This window comes from Callionymus lyra, chromosome 7 (genome assembly GCF_982586985.1).
Source record: "Callionymus lyra chromosome 7, fCalLyr1.hap1.1, whole genome shotgun sequence".
NCBI classification, from domain to species: Eukaryota; Metazoa; Chordata; class Actinopteri; order Syngnathiformes; family Callionymidae; genus Callionymus; species Callionymus lyra.
Window position 1 is genome coordinate 11,765,559 of NC_141824.1, and position 20,762 is coordinate 11,786,320.

A 20,762-nucleotide genomic window follows, 5' to 3' on the forward strand; every position below is an offset into this window, starting at 1 on the left:
TGTAAGGATATTTTCCCAACTAATGAATAACATAAATAAATAAACAAATACATACTTTAATAGAGTAAATGGTTGAATTAAAAGGAAGAAAGTGTTTTTGAGGGGAAAAGGGTGTACATTCTACACTCTTTTAGTTAGTAATATTAAAAATACATATATAAATACTAAAAATAAATGGAACAAAACAAATATTTGTTTAAGTCATGCAGTTAGACTTTAAAAAAAATATGATTCTATCATTATTTCCTTCTTATATTAAATCCAATTTTAAAAATGTCTCATAAAATCTAATCCAAAAGAATAAAATTCAAATATACCTGGAATTATTGAATTTGGTTTCTTTTTAAGTAGAGAATTTGACTTTTTTTTGTCCAATAAATCTTTTTTTTCTCAATTCAATGTTTTTTAATGAATTATTTCCTTTTAAATTCAATATTAAAATGTTTATATAATAAATTCACCAGACAATACCAAAAGAGTACCCAGCAAACTTTCAGCCAATCATGCGACAAGAGACTATCACATGACTTTGCTTGTTACTCTCTTAAATTCAATATAAAAACGTTGGTATAAAAGACTATAAATGTTGAAAAAATAATTTGGATTCATTTTAAAAATATTCAAATCTTTACACTCAATTATATTCAAATAATTTCAATTCATTTTGAATTTTAAAAAAAACATGAGAGAACTGCTCAAATGTAATTGATAAACAATGACATTAGTTGAAACTTAAGAAGTTTGCAATTTCGCTGTTCAATAATTTTGACAATACTTGTTGAAATAAGCCAAGATTTTCAGAGAATGTATAGAAACGGATCAAGATTTTATATTTAATGTTTTATATTAGTTCTGTTTTCATGTTGATCCGAGCCGTTACCTCGCAAAAACGAATAATTTAGTGTCTTAAAAAGGAAATTCGTGGAAAACTGGTTTATCCTGAGGAAAAAAATGCAAATTAAAGAAGATGAGTTTGACAAGCGTCAAATTATTAATATTCCAAGACATTACATCATTTCTATTTAAAAAATAAATAAAACGATAAATATAAAATCTCGATTTCTTTCTATACATTCTGTGAAAATCATTTCTGGGACAGCCTGAATTAAAAAATAAATAAGTACAAATCAAATAAATACATATTATTTTTTGAATATTCGATATAATTTGACTTTTTGAAAGAAACACAACAAGAGCTTTTATCTCAATTCGTAAATAAATGTATTTATTTGTATGTATTTGTATGAAGATGCTGGTTGTGGCTAAAGTGTCCACGACATTGTAGTTACACGGATCTAACACTAGGTGGTGCCATAGCTGAATCCAAGATCTGAACCATCATCATTCAAGTGGTGACGACACATTATCCAGACAGTAAATAATGTTCTTCAAACATCTTCTGCTCAGGCGTACGTTCACCTGGAAACACCGTTCAAACTTTAAAATGTGGATAAAAGTCAAAATTATCAATGTGGGATTTGACCCTTTTGTAGCTTTTATAGTTTTTTCATCACAGGGCGAAGCGCACAACACACTCTTACGATTTTCCGCGATGATACATTATAATGTTACTTCCTGTACGGAAAAGTAAAGAATTATGTTACTTTACTATTTTTTTAAATTATTAATATAATCATTAATAATGTTTTAATCGTCTCCTTGTCCTCAGTCACTCATTTTGCGCCGTTTATAGTAAATTTAAGTAAATAGTTTTGTTCCATTTAAAGTAAATTTAATGACGAGAAAAATCTTCAATCCCTGAAAAAAATCGGAAATTATTTAATGACCATATTTTATATTCATCATATATAAAAGTTAATTTCATTTAGGGGTCTTAGACGCAACTTACTGGGGGTCACCAGAGGTCAAGTCTTGACTGAGTGGAGACTGGGCCAAGAGCAGTTTCTTTTCTGAATATCTTTGGCAAATATTGCTTATATTTTGTCATTTTGGGTATTTTTGTGGTGTTTTAACGTAGATTTTATCAGTAGCAAGTACACATTTAACTATATAATCAAAGCTTCATACTGTAAATGGTAATTGATAATGGATGTGATCTCAGAATACAACGTCACGAGCCATCCCAGCGTCGAGTTAAGGTCAAAGGTAAAAACGAGGTCAGAAGTCGTGGATTACTACAGACTCTCTCTGCTGAAGACAGACGACCTCGTCGATGTACAGCGAGTTGCTCTTGGTCCGGATGTTCTGCTCCAGGTCCAGCTGACATCGAGCCAGCACTCGCTGCTCCTCCTGGGACTGGAGCGTGGCCTCCTGCAGCCTGACGGGGAGAAGGTCCAGTTAACGTCTGCAGACCCCCCAGAGGAGCTGACAACCAACTGACTTGTCCACGTGAGCCGTGAGCTGCTGGACTTCTCTGAGGAGCTGCAGCTGAGCCCGGTCTCGACATCGCTCCTTCCCGGGCCGGTCCTGGCGCTCGGACAGACGCCTCTGGGCCACTTTGAGGAACCGCGTGTTCTCCACGATGGATACTTGGATGTCGTCTCGGACCTTCTGCTGGCTGCTCAACTCTGACAGGATCTGTCGGGAGATTCATTCTCAAGATGGACAACTTTTCCGTGTGATTATACACTAGTTAGTTAGTTAGTTAGTTAGTTAGTTAGTTAGTTATTTAGTGGTCCCCAAAAGAGACATTTGTTACCGTCACGGAAAGAAAAACTTTTGCTCTTTTTATAATGAAGGTCAGAAATGTGTCGTTTTGAATAAAGATTTTCTTATGGAAGTTAATCTGTGCCATCAGAATATTGAATGATTTTAACATTGAGATGTTTTTAAGCAACTATTTATTTTATATGAATAGTTAAATTCAATAATTTGTATATTAAAAGCTAATATATAGGGTTTTTTTGTTGCTCTTTTTAAACATAGTTTGATATTCTACATCCAATAATAAAAAAAAAACAAAAACATTCTGAAATATTTTTAAAAATATTTTTAATTTAGATTTCATAGCAAAAGTCATGTGATGTCTGTGCTTTGTGCCATTGGATAAAATATGATCGAAGTAGCTCCGTACACTTTTGGTATTTTCAGTCGTCACTATTATACCAACATTTTTATATTGAATTTAAAAGTGACTAAATGAAAATATATTGAGTTTAGAAAATGTATTTTTGAATAAGAATAAGAATATCAATGTGTTAAAAAAGTAATTTATTTTTTAAGCTTTAAATCAAGTATTAAAAAGAAAATCAACCTTTCAATATATAAATGATTTAATTAAATTATTCAATTAAAAAAAAGAACTCAACATTTCAATAAACAAATGAATTGATTAAACAATTTAAAAAAGCAAAGAATTAAATGGTTTCATTTTTTTTAAAAAATGAGATAATTACATTATTTTTAACAAACACATTTCATTAAATAAATTAAAAATTTCAACATTTGAAATGTAAAATGTAAATATTAATATATGTTCAATATTCTGGGGGTACTAATATACTTGGATATTTTCTTTGAAGTAACATTAATGAGCGACTCTTGACACATCAGGACTTAATTTTACTAAACTAAATAAACCTGTAAACTAGTGAAAATGAGTGTAAACTTTAAATAATTTATTTTTACTGTTTGTATATGACGGTCTGTAACTCACTAAACAGGATTAAAAAGGGTCAGGGGGTCCCTGATAAATGATTCTTTCACTCGTATCTCTGGACCATCACCTCCGTCAACTGCTCCTCCATCTTGCTCTTGGAGTTCTTGACCTCCAGGATGTTCCGCTGAAAGGCATCAGACGTCGCCTGGAGCTGTTTCCTCAGGTCAGAGGTCGTCTGTTCCAGCAGAGATCGCACAAGGACGCGCAGAGACTGAGAGTTGATCTTCTGCTGCTCCGCCTTCGCCACGTTCTGCTCAGAGATCTCCTGCCACTGCCTGGGAGTCGAGCTTCTACACGTCCACACGTCCACACGACCACAAGTAAACATGTCCACACGACCACACGACCACAAGTAAACATGTCCACACGTGACCCGGACATTGTTTAGACGTTTGAAATACAACATAAGTACAGAAGTAAATAAGAGCCTTTAGAATAATTAATGATTGAATTTTTCATTTTTAAAGGTTGATTATTTTATTTATCTAAGAATGTATTGTCTTTTGTAATAATTGAATTCAATTATTTATTTATTTTTATTAATTAATTAAAAAATCTGAGGTTTTTTTTTTTTTTTTACATCTTATACATATAAAGTTTGATATTTTAATTCCAATTATTACAAAATAATTTATTTGAATGAAATATTTCTTAATTCATAGTCTTTTAAATTCAATATAAAAATGTTGTTATAATAATGCCTCCAGTAAATACGATGTGACCGAATGGCGTCGCATCATTGGCTGAAAGTTCAATCAAGTAGCTCAGGCTAAAAGGCTACAATTTGAAAAAAATTGAATTTAGAAAACCTTTTTTTCAATAATTGCAAATCCTAAATATTATAATGAAAATGTTCCTTTAAAAAAAATAAAAAAGAATGAATAATAAATAAATAATTAACCTCATAAGTTATTATATTAAATGGTTTAATAAAAACGGATTTCAACTTTCAATATAAAAATTGAATTAAAGTATTTAAAAATAATAATAATTTAGAAAACTGGTTATTTAATAATTGCATTTACAAATCATAAATATTATTATGAAAATCTTCAAAAATAAATCAAATTAAATTATTAAAAATAAATAAATAATTAACCTCATAAGTTATTAATGTAAATTATTGAATAAAAACGGATTCCATCTTTCAATATAAAAAAATATTGAATTCAATTATTTTAAAATAATAATAATAATTAAAAAAAAACTGTTTTTTTTTTAATAATTGCAAATCCTAAATATTATAATGACAATCTTCCATCTTTTTTAAATTAAATTATGAATAAATAATTAACCTCATAAGTTATTAATTAAAATTATTTAATAAAAACGAATTCCATCTTTCAATATAAAACATGTTGAATTCAATTATTTAAAAATATTAATAATAATTTAAAAAATACAATTACAAATCCTAAATGTTATTATGACAATCTTCATTATTTTCAAAGTTTAATTATGAATAGTTAATTAATTGAAAACTTATCAAATACAATTATTCCATCAAAACAAAATAAACCTTTTAATATAAAACATATTGAATTCAATTATTAAAAAAAAAAAAAAACTTTTTAAAGTTAAAAGTTCCAACAGTTGAAACGTTGAGTTCATTCAATATTCTGATGGCTCTGATCTCACCTGGACAGGAGGGACTTGGGGGGTTTCTGTGGGTCCTGAAGGGACAGTTTACTCATCAGAGAGCAGGAGTCGTCGATGCAGTGAGCCTCAGATTTCTCCACCAGGTCCTGCTTAAGTCGATGCTTGATGGATCTGTTCAATCTGAAATCAATAGTTGTTATTCTCAACTGTCCAATCACGTGTCTCCGCTGATGTCACCTGATCTGCTCGGTGATCTGCTCTGTGACCTGCTGCAGCAGAGAAGTCACGCCCTCGACGAGCTGCTTCTCCTTCAGAAGCTCTTCGTCCACCTGGTCGCTCACGAGGTCTGGAGGGAAGCGATTCTTTCTGAGGAGAAAAATCAAGAGAAGACATGAAACAACTGAAAAATGTTGTAGTACAATGATTGAACCACTGGATGGCAGCATTTAGATAAGAGCAGGGTTTTCAAAAACACAAACTATTTGGTAGAACATGATTGAACAGGTAATAAAAGTCGCTTTAGATTATGTCAAAATAAATACATTAACTTCCTTCACCACTAAACACAGCACCATTTCCATATTGGTCATTTGAGAAATCGATCATTTGGTTTAGTTTTAATTATTTTTTAACTGAGGTACAAAACTCGAATGTTCCAAAAAACAAAATCAGCAAATATATATATATATATAGTATTAAGAAATTAATACATGTTGTCATAAAGATTATGCAATTATTTATTTTTATTTAATACATTTATGTTGCCATGAATGAGATGTTATTAAAAATTAAGATTGTTATTAATTTCAAAGTGGGAAAAGGATTTGAAGAAAATATACTGGATAACTGCAAATTAAGGATTTTATTTGAATTTTTCCTTACAGTCAAATAATTCTTATTTACATTTTCAGAATTCTTATACAATTACAACTTCAAAGTCACGTAATAATACATTTATTGTATCATCTGCTGTATTAAACTCTAAATATTATTTGCTTTTTTAAATAAAATTAACTAATTTCTATTTAATATGCCATCACATCAACGTAATTATTATCATTTTATTTAAATGTTTGTTCATGTTATTTTATTCATATTATATTCATTCATTTTATTATATATTGTATCCAAATAACAACAAACTAATCCCTTGTTGTTGTTATTATTACAATAATAAAAAAAATGTTTTCTGGTTCTAATCTATTATTGATACATCTATTGTTGTTCCATTAATTTAAATATTATTTAGTTATATTCATATATCAAACTGGCAGAATAACTCGTGTATCTTTGCCCACAATGAGGTTATTTTTAAATATAAAAATAAGGACATTTGAGTCTGTTCACTGGAGGTCGAAACATGGTCTATTATGTCGTGTTTAATCAGATTAGGATTCATGTTCGTCTCCAGTCGTTTCCTGACCTTTCGTCCAGACAGAAAAGTGCGACTCTCAGGGGGTCACTGCAGGACGCCCCGGCTTTCATCACTCGTCTCTGTAAAACCAGGAGTTCGTCGACCTCCAGCATCATCTGGTCCAGCTTCAGCTGCAGCTCCGTCTTCAGGAACTCGATGTCTCTCACGCGCTGACCTGCAGACGACAGGAGGACGAACGTTTTGAAATAATGTTGGAGAAGACATGAAGTTCTCGTGGTCCTCACCCAGTCGTTTGTTCTCGTCCTCCTGCAGTCGCCTGCACGCCTTCTCACTTTCCACCATCAGTCTCCTCATCTCGGCTCTGAAGAGCTCGGAGCGGTTCTGGGTCGCTTTGATGTTCATCAGATCAGGTCCTTTGTTGGTCCGGGACTTGTTCGCTGCCAGAGACATCCTGCTTCATTGATATATAATAAAGTTATGCAATTAAAATAAAGAGGAAAATGGATTAAATGAAATAAAATGTATGAAAATATTGATTGTATAACACAGTATATTGTATTATTTTACCTTTGCTTCAGCATCTTTCATGATACCAGATATAAAAAATAATAATAAACATTATCTAGTATATACAGTTTTAAACCTGGTTAGCTGAGTGTAATGGTTAACAAAGAATAAATAACTTATCAGTGGTTTCAGCAGACATTCCTCTACTTTTAAAATGTAGGAAAAACATCTACATTAGTTGCACATTCATCATGTTTCCTACCTTGTTGTGAGTGGACGTGAAGCTGCTGAAAGTTTTTTGATCGACACGGAAGGAGCAGAAGAGAGTTTGCGGTTTCTATGGCAACGTGTGTCCATCGAGACTCTAGTGCGCAGGCGCGCGGTCTGAAGTCTGGAGGCTTCAAGTCATCAGATCAGTCGCACATTTCAATCATTATTGAGTAAAAATAATTCTACAGTGACTTTTGAATAAGCAACACAATAAATAATAAATAATAAAATAACGGCGTAAGGGGTAAAACGCCCTCTACAGGTCACAAATGCAAATACATTTTGTTTCAGAGAAACTTCCTTTCATCGATTCTATAAGGACATCAACTTGCTCCTCCAATTTCCGCAAATAATTAAAATTACAAAAAGACAGAAGACAACAAAAAATAGTATTACTTTCTATAATAAACATTGTATTCAAATAATATTAATTTTATTATATTCTGACCATTTTAAATAAATGTAAATAAATAAAGCAGTTGGTCAGTAAAAGCTCCTTTTTTCAGTGATAAATATCTTATAAAACCACTCTTTTCTGAACAGCAATATAAACAAATGATTGATCAGTGATTGAGGAGAACAGATGGAGATATATAAAAGTTTCTGCATTTATATTTACCTTGTGAGTCTTGTTTTGATTTGAGGATCAATCTGTTGGAAAACCAGACATAAAAAAAACAACCATTCGCCAAAATAACATCAAACAAGAAGATGAAAAAAAACAAAGAACAAATGAAAAACGTGTAAAATCATGGACGCCAAGATAAAGTGACAAGTTTTATATCATCATTTGTTGCAGTACATCAAACACACAATAAAGCTTTCATAGAAACAAGCGACATGTCGACGCTTTTAAAAGGTGCAACGTTGAGACAGCACTTGTATCGTCGCTGGAGAGAACAGGAAATAGAGAACCAAGGTCATTTAAGAGGCACTTGGTGAGCAAAGCAGAATTATGTTTAACAAACTTCCGGAATAATGTGCAGGCGACAGTTTTTGTCTTTGTTTAAAATATTGTAAAAGTGCAAGTGAGCCGACGACAATTCTACACACAAACATTCAAGTGATCCAGGTGAGATTAAAATAAGAAGGTAAAACATCCTTTGGTTGTATTTTGACTACACAGGACCAAAAATAAACAGTAAAAAAAGATAAAGCTTAACTAAGAAGTCAGAACGTTACAGTCACTTAGAAAACAAGGGAAAAACAAAAACAAAAGAAAAGTCTATTTACTCTTGAAGATTTTCCTCCAGCATTATTCCAGCTGTGAGTGACTGACTAAGAGGATTTTCTTCTCTCTTTGCCGTCCTTCGTTTCCCTTCCTGTATTTCAACAGCAGCTTAAAAACACTCCAATGTGGTCAACTACAGAATCAGCTTTAGACAACATTTAAAAATGTCCTCAGAGAAAACAAAAAGATTCTAAAGCTCAATCGTCCAATTAAATAAATATCTACTTCAATGAAAACAGGGAACCTGATCTCAGATTTTGGAAGTGGGTTTTTCCACGGAGATTCATCTTTCTTTTTGTTTTAGTTCCACATCTACTCAAAGAGTGTCGTCCAATCCACTGATGTGTTCCTGAGCAAGACCTGCTTCAGTCGCCGCCCTGGACTCTTGAACCTGAAGGAATGAAAGGCAGATTTGACTGAGGCTCTTCTTAGTCAATTAAACGAGAAATTAGTAGTATTTACAGTAACTTAGTCTCTTCGAAAGTAACAACCGTGAAAACTTTATTTCATCTCAATCTGTACAATTACTCGCTCTCTTTTTATGCTCTTCTGATCAAAAAGTATAAAAATGAATTAAGTTTTTTGTTTTATTCGCTTGAAACAATTTGAAACAATTTCTCTGTTCATCCATTCTCCCGATCTGTGACGCGGGGCCCTCTAGTGGGCTGCTAAGGTATTGCAAATTGGCGGCCAAATGATTGCTTTACCACTTGTTTAGCCCTGATGATGAAACATTTTAATACATTGAATATGAAGATTATTTTTAACTGACTCATCATATCAGCGTTCTGTTCAAAAAACAAACAAACATTTTATTAGTTTTTTTTGTATTCGAAATGTTAATTAAAAAGACTAAATTGTATATGACATCCGTTTTAATTTTAATTAATATTTGTTTTTCATTATCTCCACTTTCCATTCATTGGTGGATTTGAGATGTTACAACTGTAAAATAAATACATATATAAATATGTCTATATTTTTTTCATTTTTATTTTACAGTTTTACGATCTTTGTGTATTTATACGTTATTATATATGTTATAATGTGTAACATGCACTTCTTTTTTACCTGTATATTCATAGTACTTCATTGTCACAGGACCATGAAAAAAGAGTTTCACCTTGAACGGTCGACTGACTCCGACGATGCACTCGTGAGCGCTGCTGTAGTAACCGAGCACACACTCTCCTCCTCGCACGGGGATTTCCTCTTTACTCATGTAGACCTGCAGACGAACCAGCAAGACGTCAAGATGCTTCAAAGCTCTTTGAGAACAACTCAAGACCTCACCTGAACTTGCTCCTCGTTCAGAGTCACTTCGTCATCTTTGACCCACGTGTACGTGATGTAGTCTCGGATGCTGGAGAATCCCACCTGTGAGGAAACACGCGTTGTAAAATAGTAAGTAAGTAAGTAAGTAAGTCATTTTTATTTGTATAGCGCTTTTCCAGACCAGGGTCACAAAGCGCTTAAACAATCAAAACAATATTCAATAAAGTGTATACTTTAAAGATCAAGATAAAACTGATAACACAACAGGAGTTCCAGGAAATCAAGGAAAAGCCTGAACAAATAGAAACGTCTTAAGATGTTTCTTAAAGGAGTCAGTAGATCCATCAAGCGCAAAGAGAGAGGAAGATCGTTCCAAAGCTTAGGAGCAACAGCCTGGAAGGATTTCTCTCCTCTGGTACTGAACCGTGTGCGAGGAACCATCAGTAGATTCTGATCCACAGACCTCAGAGCCCGAGCTGGGGTGCAAGTCTGGATCAGATCAGTGATGTAAGGAGGAGCCTGACCATGAATAGATCTGGAAGTAAGGACCAGAATTTTAAAGTTGATCCTGAAAGAAACTGGAAGCCAGTGAAGAGTTTTAAGGATCGGAGAAATGTGAGTTCTTCTACTAGAGTGGCTCAGAATTCTTGTTGCAGAGTTTTGTATTAACTACAGGCGAGACAGATCCTTCTTGTTTAGACATGAAAACAAACTGTTACAATAGTCCAGACGAGAAGAAACAAACGCATGGATTACAAGCTCCAGATCATGTTCCGACAACATTTTTCTAAGTTTAGAGATTTTTCTCAGTTGAAGGAAAGAGCTTCTGGTCAGTTTTCTGCAGTGTTGAACTAGAGACATGTCTTTATCAAATACAACACCCAGGTTTCTCAGGCTCAGTTTGACAGACTGACCTAAGTCACCCAAGTACTGACTCAACCCTGGAACCTTATCATCAGGAGCAATCACCAGAGTTTCAGTTTTAATAGGAATAGATGAATATTTTTTTAACGACCTTGTAAAGTCCGATCCAGTCCCAAGGGCTGGAAGGAAAAGACTGTAGAGGCTTGTACAGAAGGAGGGCGTCGATGTCTGAGGTCCATTCTCCCTCTGGTTGCAGATGGACCAGCGGAGCGCTGAACATCTTCCTCAGCTTTAGGAATAAAAACCAGAAGATTCACTTTAAATAACCAAATGAATATGTCATAATAGTGATGGACAGATGTCTACAGTAACATTCATCATCGCTCATATAGATAGATAACATTTTATCGATTTGAATGATAACTCCACAACATCGAACACTTCAGAACGTGGGTAAAAATGTCCACATGGTTATGGATTTAAAAAAATCAGAACCTTCCAATGTTCCCAAACTAGCAAGCGTGATGCTAGTCCTGACATCAGGAAGTGCATACAATTAATTAGCTTTTTTTTGTTTGTTTTTTAGCGTTTAAAGTTGCCGGACTTTGAGCCCGAATCAAGTATTTTCAAAGTACCATTTTCCAGAGACGTACCCAAGTAGGACCAACGTTGAGGACTAGAGCTGTAAGAAAATATTGATTCACAAAGATGATATTTCTCTATTCAACGGCACTGTATCCATTTTTTTAAGCTATCAAATCTTTTTTTTTAATACATATCATGTTTTTTTTATACAATCATATGTGTATAAAATAAAATGACTGTTTTTTTTTTTTATTAAACATGCAAGTATTCATGCTATTTGTCAATTATTGTGTTGAACATAAAATCTTGGCCATGACTGAGGATGAGAGGATACAATCAACTCCAGCAGCTCGACTTAAGTGGTCTGTAAATTCTGCAACACCAGAGCGAAGTACTCAAAAAATACTAAAACTATATCCTTGTTCCTGCAGTATCACTATATATTGTATCGTTACCCCTGTATCATGATACGTATCGCCAGACCCTTGACAATACACACCCCCTACTGACGACTATTAGAATTGTTGCTGAACATAAATATTTACTCTCATCTCACCTTCAACGTGAACAACCCAACAACAGGCTTGTGGTCACTGAGGCTGTACTCCATGAGGCCGGTGTACAAGTCCTGCCTGATCTTCAGAGGGAATTCCTCGTCCTCTTCTGGCTCCTGAGAAGACGAGGTCCGAGGTCTGAGTCTCCACAGAATCCTGTCCGTCCAGGCAGGTTTGCGCTTCTTCCCACTGAACGAGTGAGAGGAGAAAAAGGGGCGTGGTTTAACAGAAGTACAAATCATACACGCATGTTTGATGGAAGAGGGTTTAATTACACAAGAAATAAAAAAGCTTTATTTTTTGTTGTGCTCAAAAGGGATGTTGCGTAGTTGTTAGAAACATAAGTCGTTTAATACTGTTGGTAATTAGCTGAGGAGGATTTTAAATCAGCAACAGACGAAACATGTTAATTGCCAGAAAGACAAAAAAAAATGTTTGTGGTGTTGAGGAATACGATATAAAAATTAAATTAAATAAGGAGAAAAATATAAAATAATATACGTGACTTACAGTATAAACTGAAGTTGGCAACAGTGTAAATTAAAGTTTATTGACAACAAAAAGTGAAATGAAATACAATGAGATACATTAAATTAATGTCTCGTTTACGTGCTATTTTTTAAATATTTGCATTGACCACAAAATAAAAAAATAAAAATTCATCCTCTGAAATGTATTAAAATTAAAATGAGTTTAGCTCAGTGCAAAACTCTGTTTAAACATATTTAACAATAATTTAAATTATTATAAGTAAGTAAGTAAAATTACAATATACTTTTTTAGCTCAGTAATTTTCTGTTCTAATCTATATTTAAACAATATTTTATAATAGTTTTAAAAATATTAAAGTCAAATTAAAGTTGTGTTTGTTTAAATGTGAACAGCAGTGAGTATCATTAGCCGTGTTAGCAACACAGTGAACCTCGATTCTTACTTCAGTGTAAACCAGGTATTTAAAGCCCTGTGGAGTCCAACAGGCATTTTTAAACACCTGTGGCAACACAACTGCAAGGAAGTGACACAACTCAGCGACGCTCACCTGCTGTCGTAATCGTCAGACTTTAGGTTAAACTTGTACGTGGGTTGAAAGTCAAGAGGTCCTTCTTCGAACTCTTGAAGCACTCGCACCTCGTTCTTCATCAAGTTCAGCTGCAGAAATATAAGCCAAAGAGATTATTAATGCATTCATTAAATAATGTAAATGTTAATTATTTAATCAAGTTTTTATAAATGAATATGTGTGTTAATTTAAAAGAAATGAAGACATATAATGAAGAGTAAATGTAGAATATGTGCCTCTCACCTGATCTTTGCTCCAGAGCAGGTCATAGGTTCCATCGTTAATACACGTTCGGACAAATTGCATTTCATGCTCTTGGATCCTGAAGTTGAGGTCTCCGAACCAGAACACCAGCCTGAACAGAAGCGAGTTGAGAAAGTAGTTCACGTGCTTTCATGGGTTTTGCTTTAAGGCACCTGTGGTCGAGGACCCTCGCCGCCTTCGTGCACTCAAAACTCTGCATGTCCACGATGTGTTCGAACTCGTGAACTCGCTCGCTGGCGAACTGCATGTGAGCCGCCAGGTGACAGTTGAGGAAGCACAGCATGTGGCCGTAGAAGGACAAGCGGATGGACACGCCTCCTTTGTTACCCTGAGACGCAGAGAATCATGACGTTAATCACATCTAATAGCTACTTTAAAAAAGGCGAAAGAAAATATCAGAGAACACACAATCGCATTAGAATCAATACCAACCAATGGACTTCAACGTTGAGATGAACGAAAAACAGGAAAACATTTCCTTCATTTATTGCAGGGTTTACGTTGTGAAAAACCAAGTATTGACCATTACATTTTTCTCTTGTTTAATTTAACATTTATTTAATTTTACTGACTCAACATTGCATTAAAGGGGCCATCCCTCTCAACGGCCCTCTCATTTACGTTGACATGAACAGCTCTCATAATGCTTTGCCGCCCAGCCAACCAATCACAGCTGTCGATGACTTTTAACCTAGCAACAGATTTTCAAATACCATCATATTTAACTTGTACTTGTGACATACAGTTGAACAGCAACAGACAAATTGAAAAAAAGTAAAATAAAATGAGTAGCTTTTATCTTTGGGTCGTCGTTTTTAACTCACAAACAAATCAGCATTAGATATCCAATGTGGACATTTCTATGGTAATAATAATAGTTAAGGACCTATATTAACAAATACTGATATCAATACAAATATAGGTCTTTGAAAATCAATAGAAGAGTGTAGGAAAAAAAAGATCCTTTGCAGTTACACCTGTTCAAGTTAAAGCTTGATTTAAAAAAAGGAGAGAGAGACCAAAAACATCTGCTTCACTTCTGCATTTGTGTCACTTCTTCTAATCATAGATCAAGTTACACAACACTTTCCTGTCACACATGTGTGTGTGTGTGTGTGTGTGTGTGTGTGTGTGTGTGTGTGTGTGTGTGTGTGTGTGTGTGTGCACGTGCACGTGTTTTCTCACCCAATAACCGTAGATTCCTGTGCGTGTGTAAGTTGCTTTGATGTCTCTGATAAACGACAAATGCTCCAGTTTAGAGAAGAAAAGCAGCAGCAGACCCTGCATTCTCATGGACGACACCTGCAATGAAGACAACTGGTTATTCATGACCATAAATATGAATATATGTAAAATATGTTTTATAAATTCTACACTTGCAGGAAGGTCAAATAGAAACGAGTGCAGAAGGTCAGATTTATTTTCCAGTCATGTTGGATTCTATTCCATATCATATTTTCAGCCATACATTTGGTGGTGAGGAAAATATTCATAGAATTCCAAATTTCAAACTATTTTGTGGTTTAAAAGAGGGAACTGGAAAATGTCAAAGGAAGTTGTAAGATGAGTAATTGTTTGTCCCATGGATGAGGAAATGTGTCTTTTTGACCGCATAATGATAGATGATGTGACCCTTTTTTCCAGAGTTCATAAAGTAAAGTAGTTTCCATGGATTAATGTCACATTCTCATCCTGTAGTTATATGTTCAGTTGTCCCTCATTTATGGCGGGGGTTACGTTTTGAAACCACAAAGCAGTGACCACTTTATTTTTTACTTGATAAAATGTAGGCCATTTATTATAGCTTATAAAACTCAACATATGCATATGAGGTGCCATCATTCGAACAACCCTGTCAGTAATGGTGAATAGCTTCCGTAATGCTTTGCCGCCCAGTCAACCAATCACAGCTGACGATCAGTTTAGATGTAGAATCTAAATAAAACACTGAAGAGACTAATCAGCCATCAATAAATTGTGTGCCACCATGGCATCATGGGAGTTTGCCGTTTTGTTGGCACCATACAAAAGGTGGGTGTAGTTATTAGTGTCTACCACTAAATGCTAAGGTTAGGCTTAAGTTTAAAGATAATCAAAAACATTTTTTTCAGAACCAGAATTGATAAAAATATGCTTAACATTTATAAGCTCAAATAAAATTATACATATATACATTAATTTGATTGTCAGAGCTTGAATAAAACACAAAGATACCTTCACGTAATTCCTCGGTGCCAGAGTCGACGTTAATAAATCAGTCCACGGGTCGTCAAAGAGAGTGTCTGTAACGAATCTCACCGGTCCAGAGTAGACCTCCTGCAGACTGGAGCACAAACACAACAACGTCGGTGTCAAGATGTTAAATGCCGTCACATGCATCGGAACTCACCCGATGACGTAGAGGTCGGGGGACTCTGGGGAGTCTAGACGGAGCAGAGAACTCAGGTCTGCAGGTGGATCAGCTGTGGCCACGTTCCAGGTCACCATGTGCAGCCTGCAGATTCCAGGGAGGGAAGACAAACCACACGGACAAGAAAACACTTCATGAGGGTCAAACTCAATCACACAAGGAGCCAAAATATTTTAGCAGAAGGGGACAAGGTGGGTCGTACAAAATGTTCTGACAGGAAGTACAAGTCTGGTTTAGTATTGCTGCGTTTCTATTTCAAATTCACTGCATCATCAGTTTTAATCGTATTGTAAGTATCTGTAAAATTTTTGAAATCAATAAGCACTGTTTCTAGTCTTATCTTAAACACTCGCTTATTCATATGTCACCATATCACAATCGGGCCACATAAGATTATTTGGAGGGCTGTAGTTAGTCAAACACTTGCGATAATAGATACAATACAATATTTTCATCTTACGATACAGTTCTATACGATATATTTGGATACATTGGCATAAATTTCGGTTTATATGACACAATGAATTTCAGTGACATCTTGTGTTATTTCAACTGTCTTTCGGTTAAAGGGATAGAATTATAAGTCAAAATATGCATGTTATCCTCTCGTCCTCAGTCATCCCTGGGATTTCATTGTTCCTTTAGCTGCGGAGGACGTGATGACAGCTGCCATCTAGTGCACAGAACTTTAATTGCAACAAAAAAATGAACAAACATTTAAAAAGAATCAATTTGTTTTATTTTACAGACTATTCATTGAATATGAACCAAAAAAAAGTACAAAAGTCAAGAAAAAAAACAAAAAAAACCCCAGATTAAGTGCTTTTGATTTGATACAGTAAGGTCATTTTTATTTTATTTTATCAGAGTCCTACTTCTGTCAAAATAGTACTTTGTTACATTTTTCCACAATAGATATGGGAGGTTGAGAACCAGAGAGCCAGCAAATAGGAATTTGTGCTTGCTGCCAGGGTCTCTACCAAACATGCAAGCGATGAATGATCCAGAAAGGATCATCTATGAATGCATTAGATAAACAGTGAGCTCAACGCTCTGCTGCCTTCAATGCCATTTTAAACCCATTTCATGACTTGTTATTCCCATTGACTCATACATTATTTAACAGGATTCATTCAGACTTTGCACTGTTTTGTAAAGGTTATTTCCCTTTTTTTGTATATTATTTTATATCCATTATATATTCTGGGTGCACAAAAGTAGACACTAGCAAATGTGGAAAAAATTCCATGTATATTGGTAATATATTTTCCAATAAAGCTGATTATCCCGAGGTCAAAGAGTAACATACTATTTAAAGAGATGTTTGTGTTTGTAGTGCAAAAGAGACATATATAAATGAATGTATATACATGTATATGTATTGCTTACAATAAAAACCAGATGTCGTAATCAAATATAAGTTAACATAAGTGTGTATATTGTTCTGATAAGTCAGCAGTAAGTAAGTAAGTAAGTAATAAATGGTTATTTTTAAAGTGCCTTTCTAGACCAGGGTCACAAAGCGCCTAAACAACAAAAAAACAATACACAGTTAAAATATATACTTAAAAGATCAAGACACATAAGACAAACACAGTAGCTGCAGAAGATTAGGAAAAGCACCAATAAGAATGTCTTAAGATGTTTCTTGAAAGAGTGTCTGTATGTTGCTGCATTCTTATATTTTATCAACATAAAAAGTCGCAATTTTAGATTTTTAGAATTTCAACTAAACAAAACAACTCAAATTGGCAGCAAGTTGTTGTTACAGTGTTTGATCTTTGAGGCGACCGTGGTGGGATCACATGCACCGATATCTTACATATTTCCGCCACAAGCCACAGATATTTAAAGTTAAATGAGTAGTAAAAGTTAAAACCAAAAACATGCCCCACAGCTTTATAGGTTTGTGACAAGAAGAAACTCTGTGTTGACGCTTTGTCAGGTGACCTTAGACTCCCTCACTGGGTTGAATGGCTTCATTCAAGATATTTACATATATACATGAGAGCAACATATACTGTAGATAGTAAGTAAAACATGATATTAGACAGAAAAATGAGGCATAATAGTACAAAAAGGATAATTTAGAAGATGTTCAGAAGTAACTCAAGCGTGTCCATTACAAAGAGGGTCTCACCGCTCAATCCCACAGTAAGATTTAAATCTGTATTTTCAAAAAATAATGTAGTTCACAAAACTCTCCGGACCAACAGGCCATGTTTTTTTTCTTTCAAACTGTGACCATGACAGCGAAAAACATCTTGTGACTCAGTTGACCACTGGAATACCATGTTAGCATCAGTGTTGTGTTTTCTCTTTCAATATTTATCTATTCAATATTTGCTATGGTGCTGAAGAACATGCCAAACCACCATGTACATGAAAGTAACTTATTGACATAAAAACTTTAACGAAACAAATTTGCAAAGGGGGAGAAACTTTATAATTTCTTGTTGCTTTTTATAGAGAATTGCTTATTTTTTCAAGTACGTTAAGGGGTTAAATTAAATAGTAAGAAATGTTTTTATATGTGTAAGGTATGATTTCTGTCAGAAAAGGATCAATAATCTTATGTATTCAATGCAACTCTTACAGATCAATTTGAGAAAAAGCAATAGTATGAAAATCTAATTCTAAATTAATTCTTATTAGATTTTATTTATGTAAGTAAATAAGTAAATGGTTGCTAATAAAAACAGGACTGTGTTTCGTTTCTAGGTAAACAGATGTCGGCTTAAATAAGGGAAGAAAGAAACAGGACATAATGTTGTACAAATAAGACACCAATGCTACTCAAAGCTATCCTTACTTTTTATTTGTAGATATAATATGATATTTAGCAGCAGAATATCGGTTTGAACATTTAAGTTTAAGTTTCAAAAATGACAAAGGATATTTACATTTATATACTCAATTTTTCTGACGTATGAACATGACATCTTTAGTTTGTTTAACAGAGTTAAATCCGTCCGAACATGATACCGTTTGAAGACCGACAACTCACGGTAGCAAACAAGTGGGTGCAACAAATAAAAAAACTACTTAATTTACAAATATGAAGCAAAAATATGAACACTTTTAAAGACATCTAGAGCAAATAACTACTCAAGGAGGCGAGGCTAAAATGGTAATCATGGAGAGCTCATAAGTATACTGGACATATATTGTTAGAGATAAACAAGGAAAAGTGCAAAAAAGAAGAGAAAAAAACGTTTGTGGATATAGTAAAGGAGAACATAAAGCAGATAGGTGTGGCTGGAAGAGGTGGAGGCAAACATGATATTGCACAACAATAACAGAGACAATAATAACAATAACAACATTCAGTGACAGTGAGTGTGACACGTGTTGTAGTGTCTGATGTGAAATACTTGAAATAAGAATAACTTTATCTATCACGCATTTACTACAATTCTTTCCCAAAAAAGTATATCTAATATTTGCAGCATTTCCTGTGGCCGGGTTTCTTACATCAATCAAGCCAATGGATTTTATAGTAATTGTGAAATTTACTTTTGACTCCAATGAGTGTCTTGGTGTATAAACTTGAAAATTCTTTGCATTGTTTACATTTGTTTACTTATATATACTTTGAGTTTGACTCTGCTCGAGTTGAAGTCAACTCATATTCATCACATCTTCTCCCCTAAAGGACATTTGTGAACGAGCTAAACTCTTAAGTCCAGTCTTAGCTGGATTAGTGACGTTGAAAATCCAAAGTAGAAGTCGAACCTGAAGTTTTCTTCTTGGGTTTCCATCTTCTCATCTTCCCTTTGATCTTCACTCTCCTCCATCGTGACCGAAGCTAGAATTCATACATCGACGATTAGACAAGAATAAAATCGAAACTATTATTTTTAAAAACACTTGCATTATCTACTTCTATCCCTAATTTTTTTTAGAATCATTAATTCAACAACACAAGGCAGGACTTTTTGAACATGAAATAAGTTGCAACAAGCTAACTACAGGTTGCTAACTGTATCATAGCCTCTGGTAGCATCTTAGCACACAAAAGCTAGACATGTAAGTTGAATAATAACGAGGTTAAAACTGTTGTTTTACGTCAAAACAACTGAGCAAATATTTGTGTTACCTGGTTACGTCGGTGCGGAATGTTGACTGTGACTTGTTGTGGTTCAGCAGTGACAGGAGCTAACGCTGTTAGCCCGCCCACTCCACACGCCAGATTAAAGCGCTTTCAAAGTAAAAGCTTTGGACTGTAAGTCGTTATTTCTTTTTACTTTATTTTTGTTTTTAAAAATATAATATACGTCATCGATGTTTTTACACCGATTAAAACATATTATAACAACCAAAAGAACAATTTGTCGAATGTGTAATTTCCAGGAAATTAATTAAAATGTATTATTATTATTTATTTAAAATGAGTAATAACGTTTATCTAACGTATATTTACATTTCTCAACTCATTGAAATGTACACAATTGTCTCGAACAAAGACATATTCAACATTTGTTTTGTTTTTTATTTCCCTTAAACAAAGGAATATTAGGATGATTTAGACGTTTTTAATATAAGTATTCATGTTTCTCTAAATTTCAAATGCAAAGACATGTTTTTAGATAAACAGATAATAGATTAAAAAAATAATAATAATGGGCAATTTAAAAATCGTTCCATCAGCCTGAGCAAATATCACATTAAAATCTAATTTTAGTAATCTAATTGATTTTAAATCATTATTATTACTGCGTTATTATTACTTATGTGTTGCCTATGTAAGTAAGTAAGTCATTTATATTTATAGAGCGCTCAGACCAGGGTCACAAATCGCTTAAACAATCAAAAACAAAACTACAATAAAATATATAATTAAAAGATCAAGATAACACTGAGAACAACACAGGAGTTCCAGAAAATCAAGGAAAAGCCTGCACAAATAAAAATGTCCTAAGATGTATGTTTTATGTAAATATGTTCAGCTGTTGTTTGACATTTTTTCGTGAGCAAACTACCATTTGTCTTTTATAATTCGCTATTATTATTGTTATTTTTATTTTTTACTTTATTATCCTTCATCACCATCATGGTCCTTTGTTCTGATCTGCTGTGAGTGCTTTTCTCATAAAGTATACGACCAATGTATGCCAGTTTAAATATTTTAATTAAATAATAATAAATC

At 33.8% G+C, this 20,762-nt stretch overlaps 2 protein-coding genes across 2 annotated transcripts; both read right to left on the reverse strand.

Moving 5' to 3' along the window:
• Positions 1–1,203: 1,203 nt before the first annotated feature.
• tekt1 (tektin 1) lies at positions 1,204–7,480 on the reverse strand. Its single transcript, XM_087795565.1, has 8 exons — positions 7,363–7,480; positions 6,878–7,044; positions 6,642–6,807; positions 5,456–5,584; positions 5,258–5,398; positions 3,687–3,909; positions 2,342–2,538; positions 1,204–2,278 (listed from the first exon to the last, which is right to left on the reverse strand). The coding sequence occupies exons 1-8, from the start codon at positions 7,455–7,457 to the stop codon at positions 2,119–2,121; spliced, it is 1,278 nt and encodes a 425-aa protein (XP_087651691.1). The 5' UTR covers positions 7,458–7,480; the 3' UTR covers positions 1,204–2,118.
• Positions 7,481–8,134: 654 nt separating this feature from the next.
• On the reverse strand, positions 8,135–19,798 carry inpp5ka (inositol polyphosphate-5-phosphatase Ka). The gene is made up of 13 exons (XM_087795253.1): positions 19,713–19,798; positions 19,349–19,421; positions 15,593–15,697; positions 15,418–15,526; positions 14,389–14,505; positions 13,356–13,531; positions 13,183–13,294; positions 12,919–13,028; positions 11,882–12,068; positions 10,892–11,029; positions 9,895–9,978; positions 9,725–9,829; positions 8,135–8,992 (listed from the first exon to the last, which is right to left on the reverse strand). Exons 2-13 carry the CDS (start codon positions 19,408–19,410, stop codon positions 8,918–8,920), a joined length of 1,380 nt encoding a protein of 459 aa, XP_087651379.1. The 5' UTR covers positions 19,411–19,421; positions 19,713–19,798; the 3' UTR covers positions 8,135–8,917.
• Between the last annotated feature and the right edge of the window lie 964 nt (positions 19,799–20,762).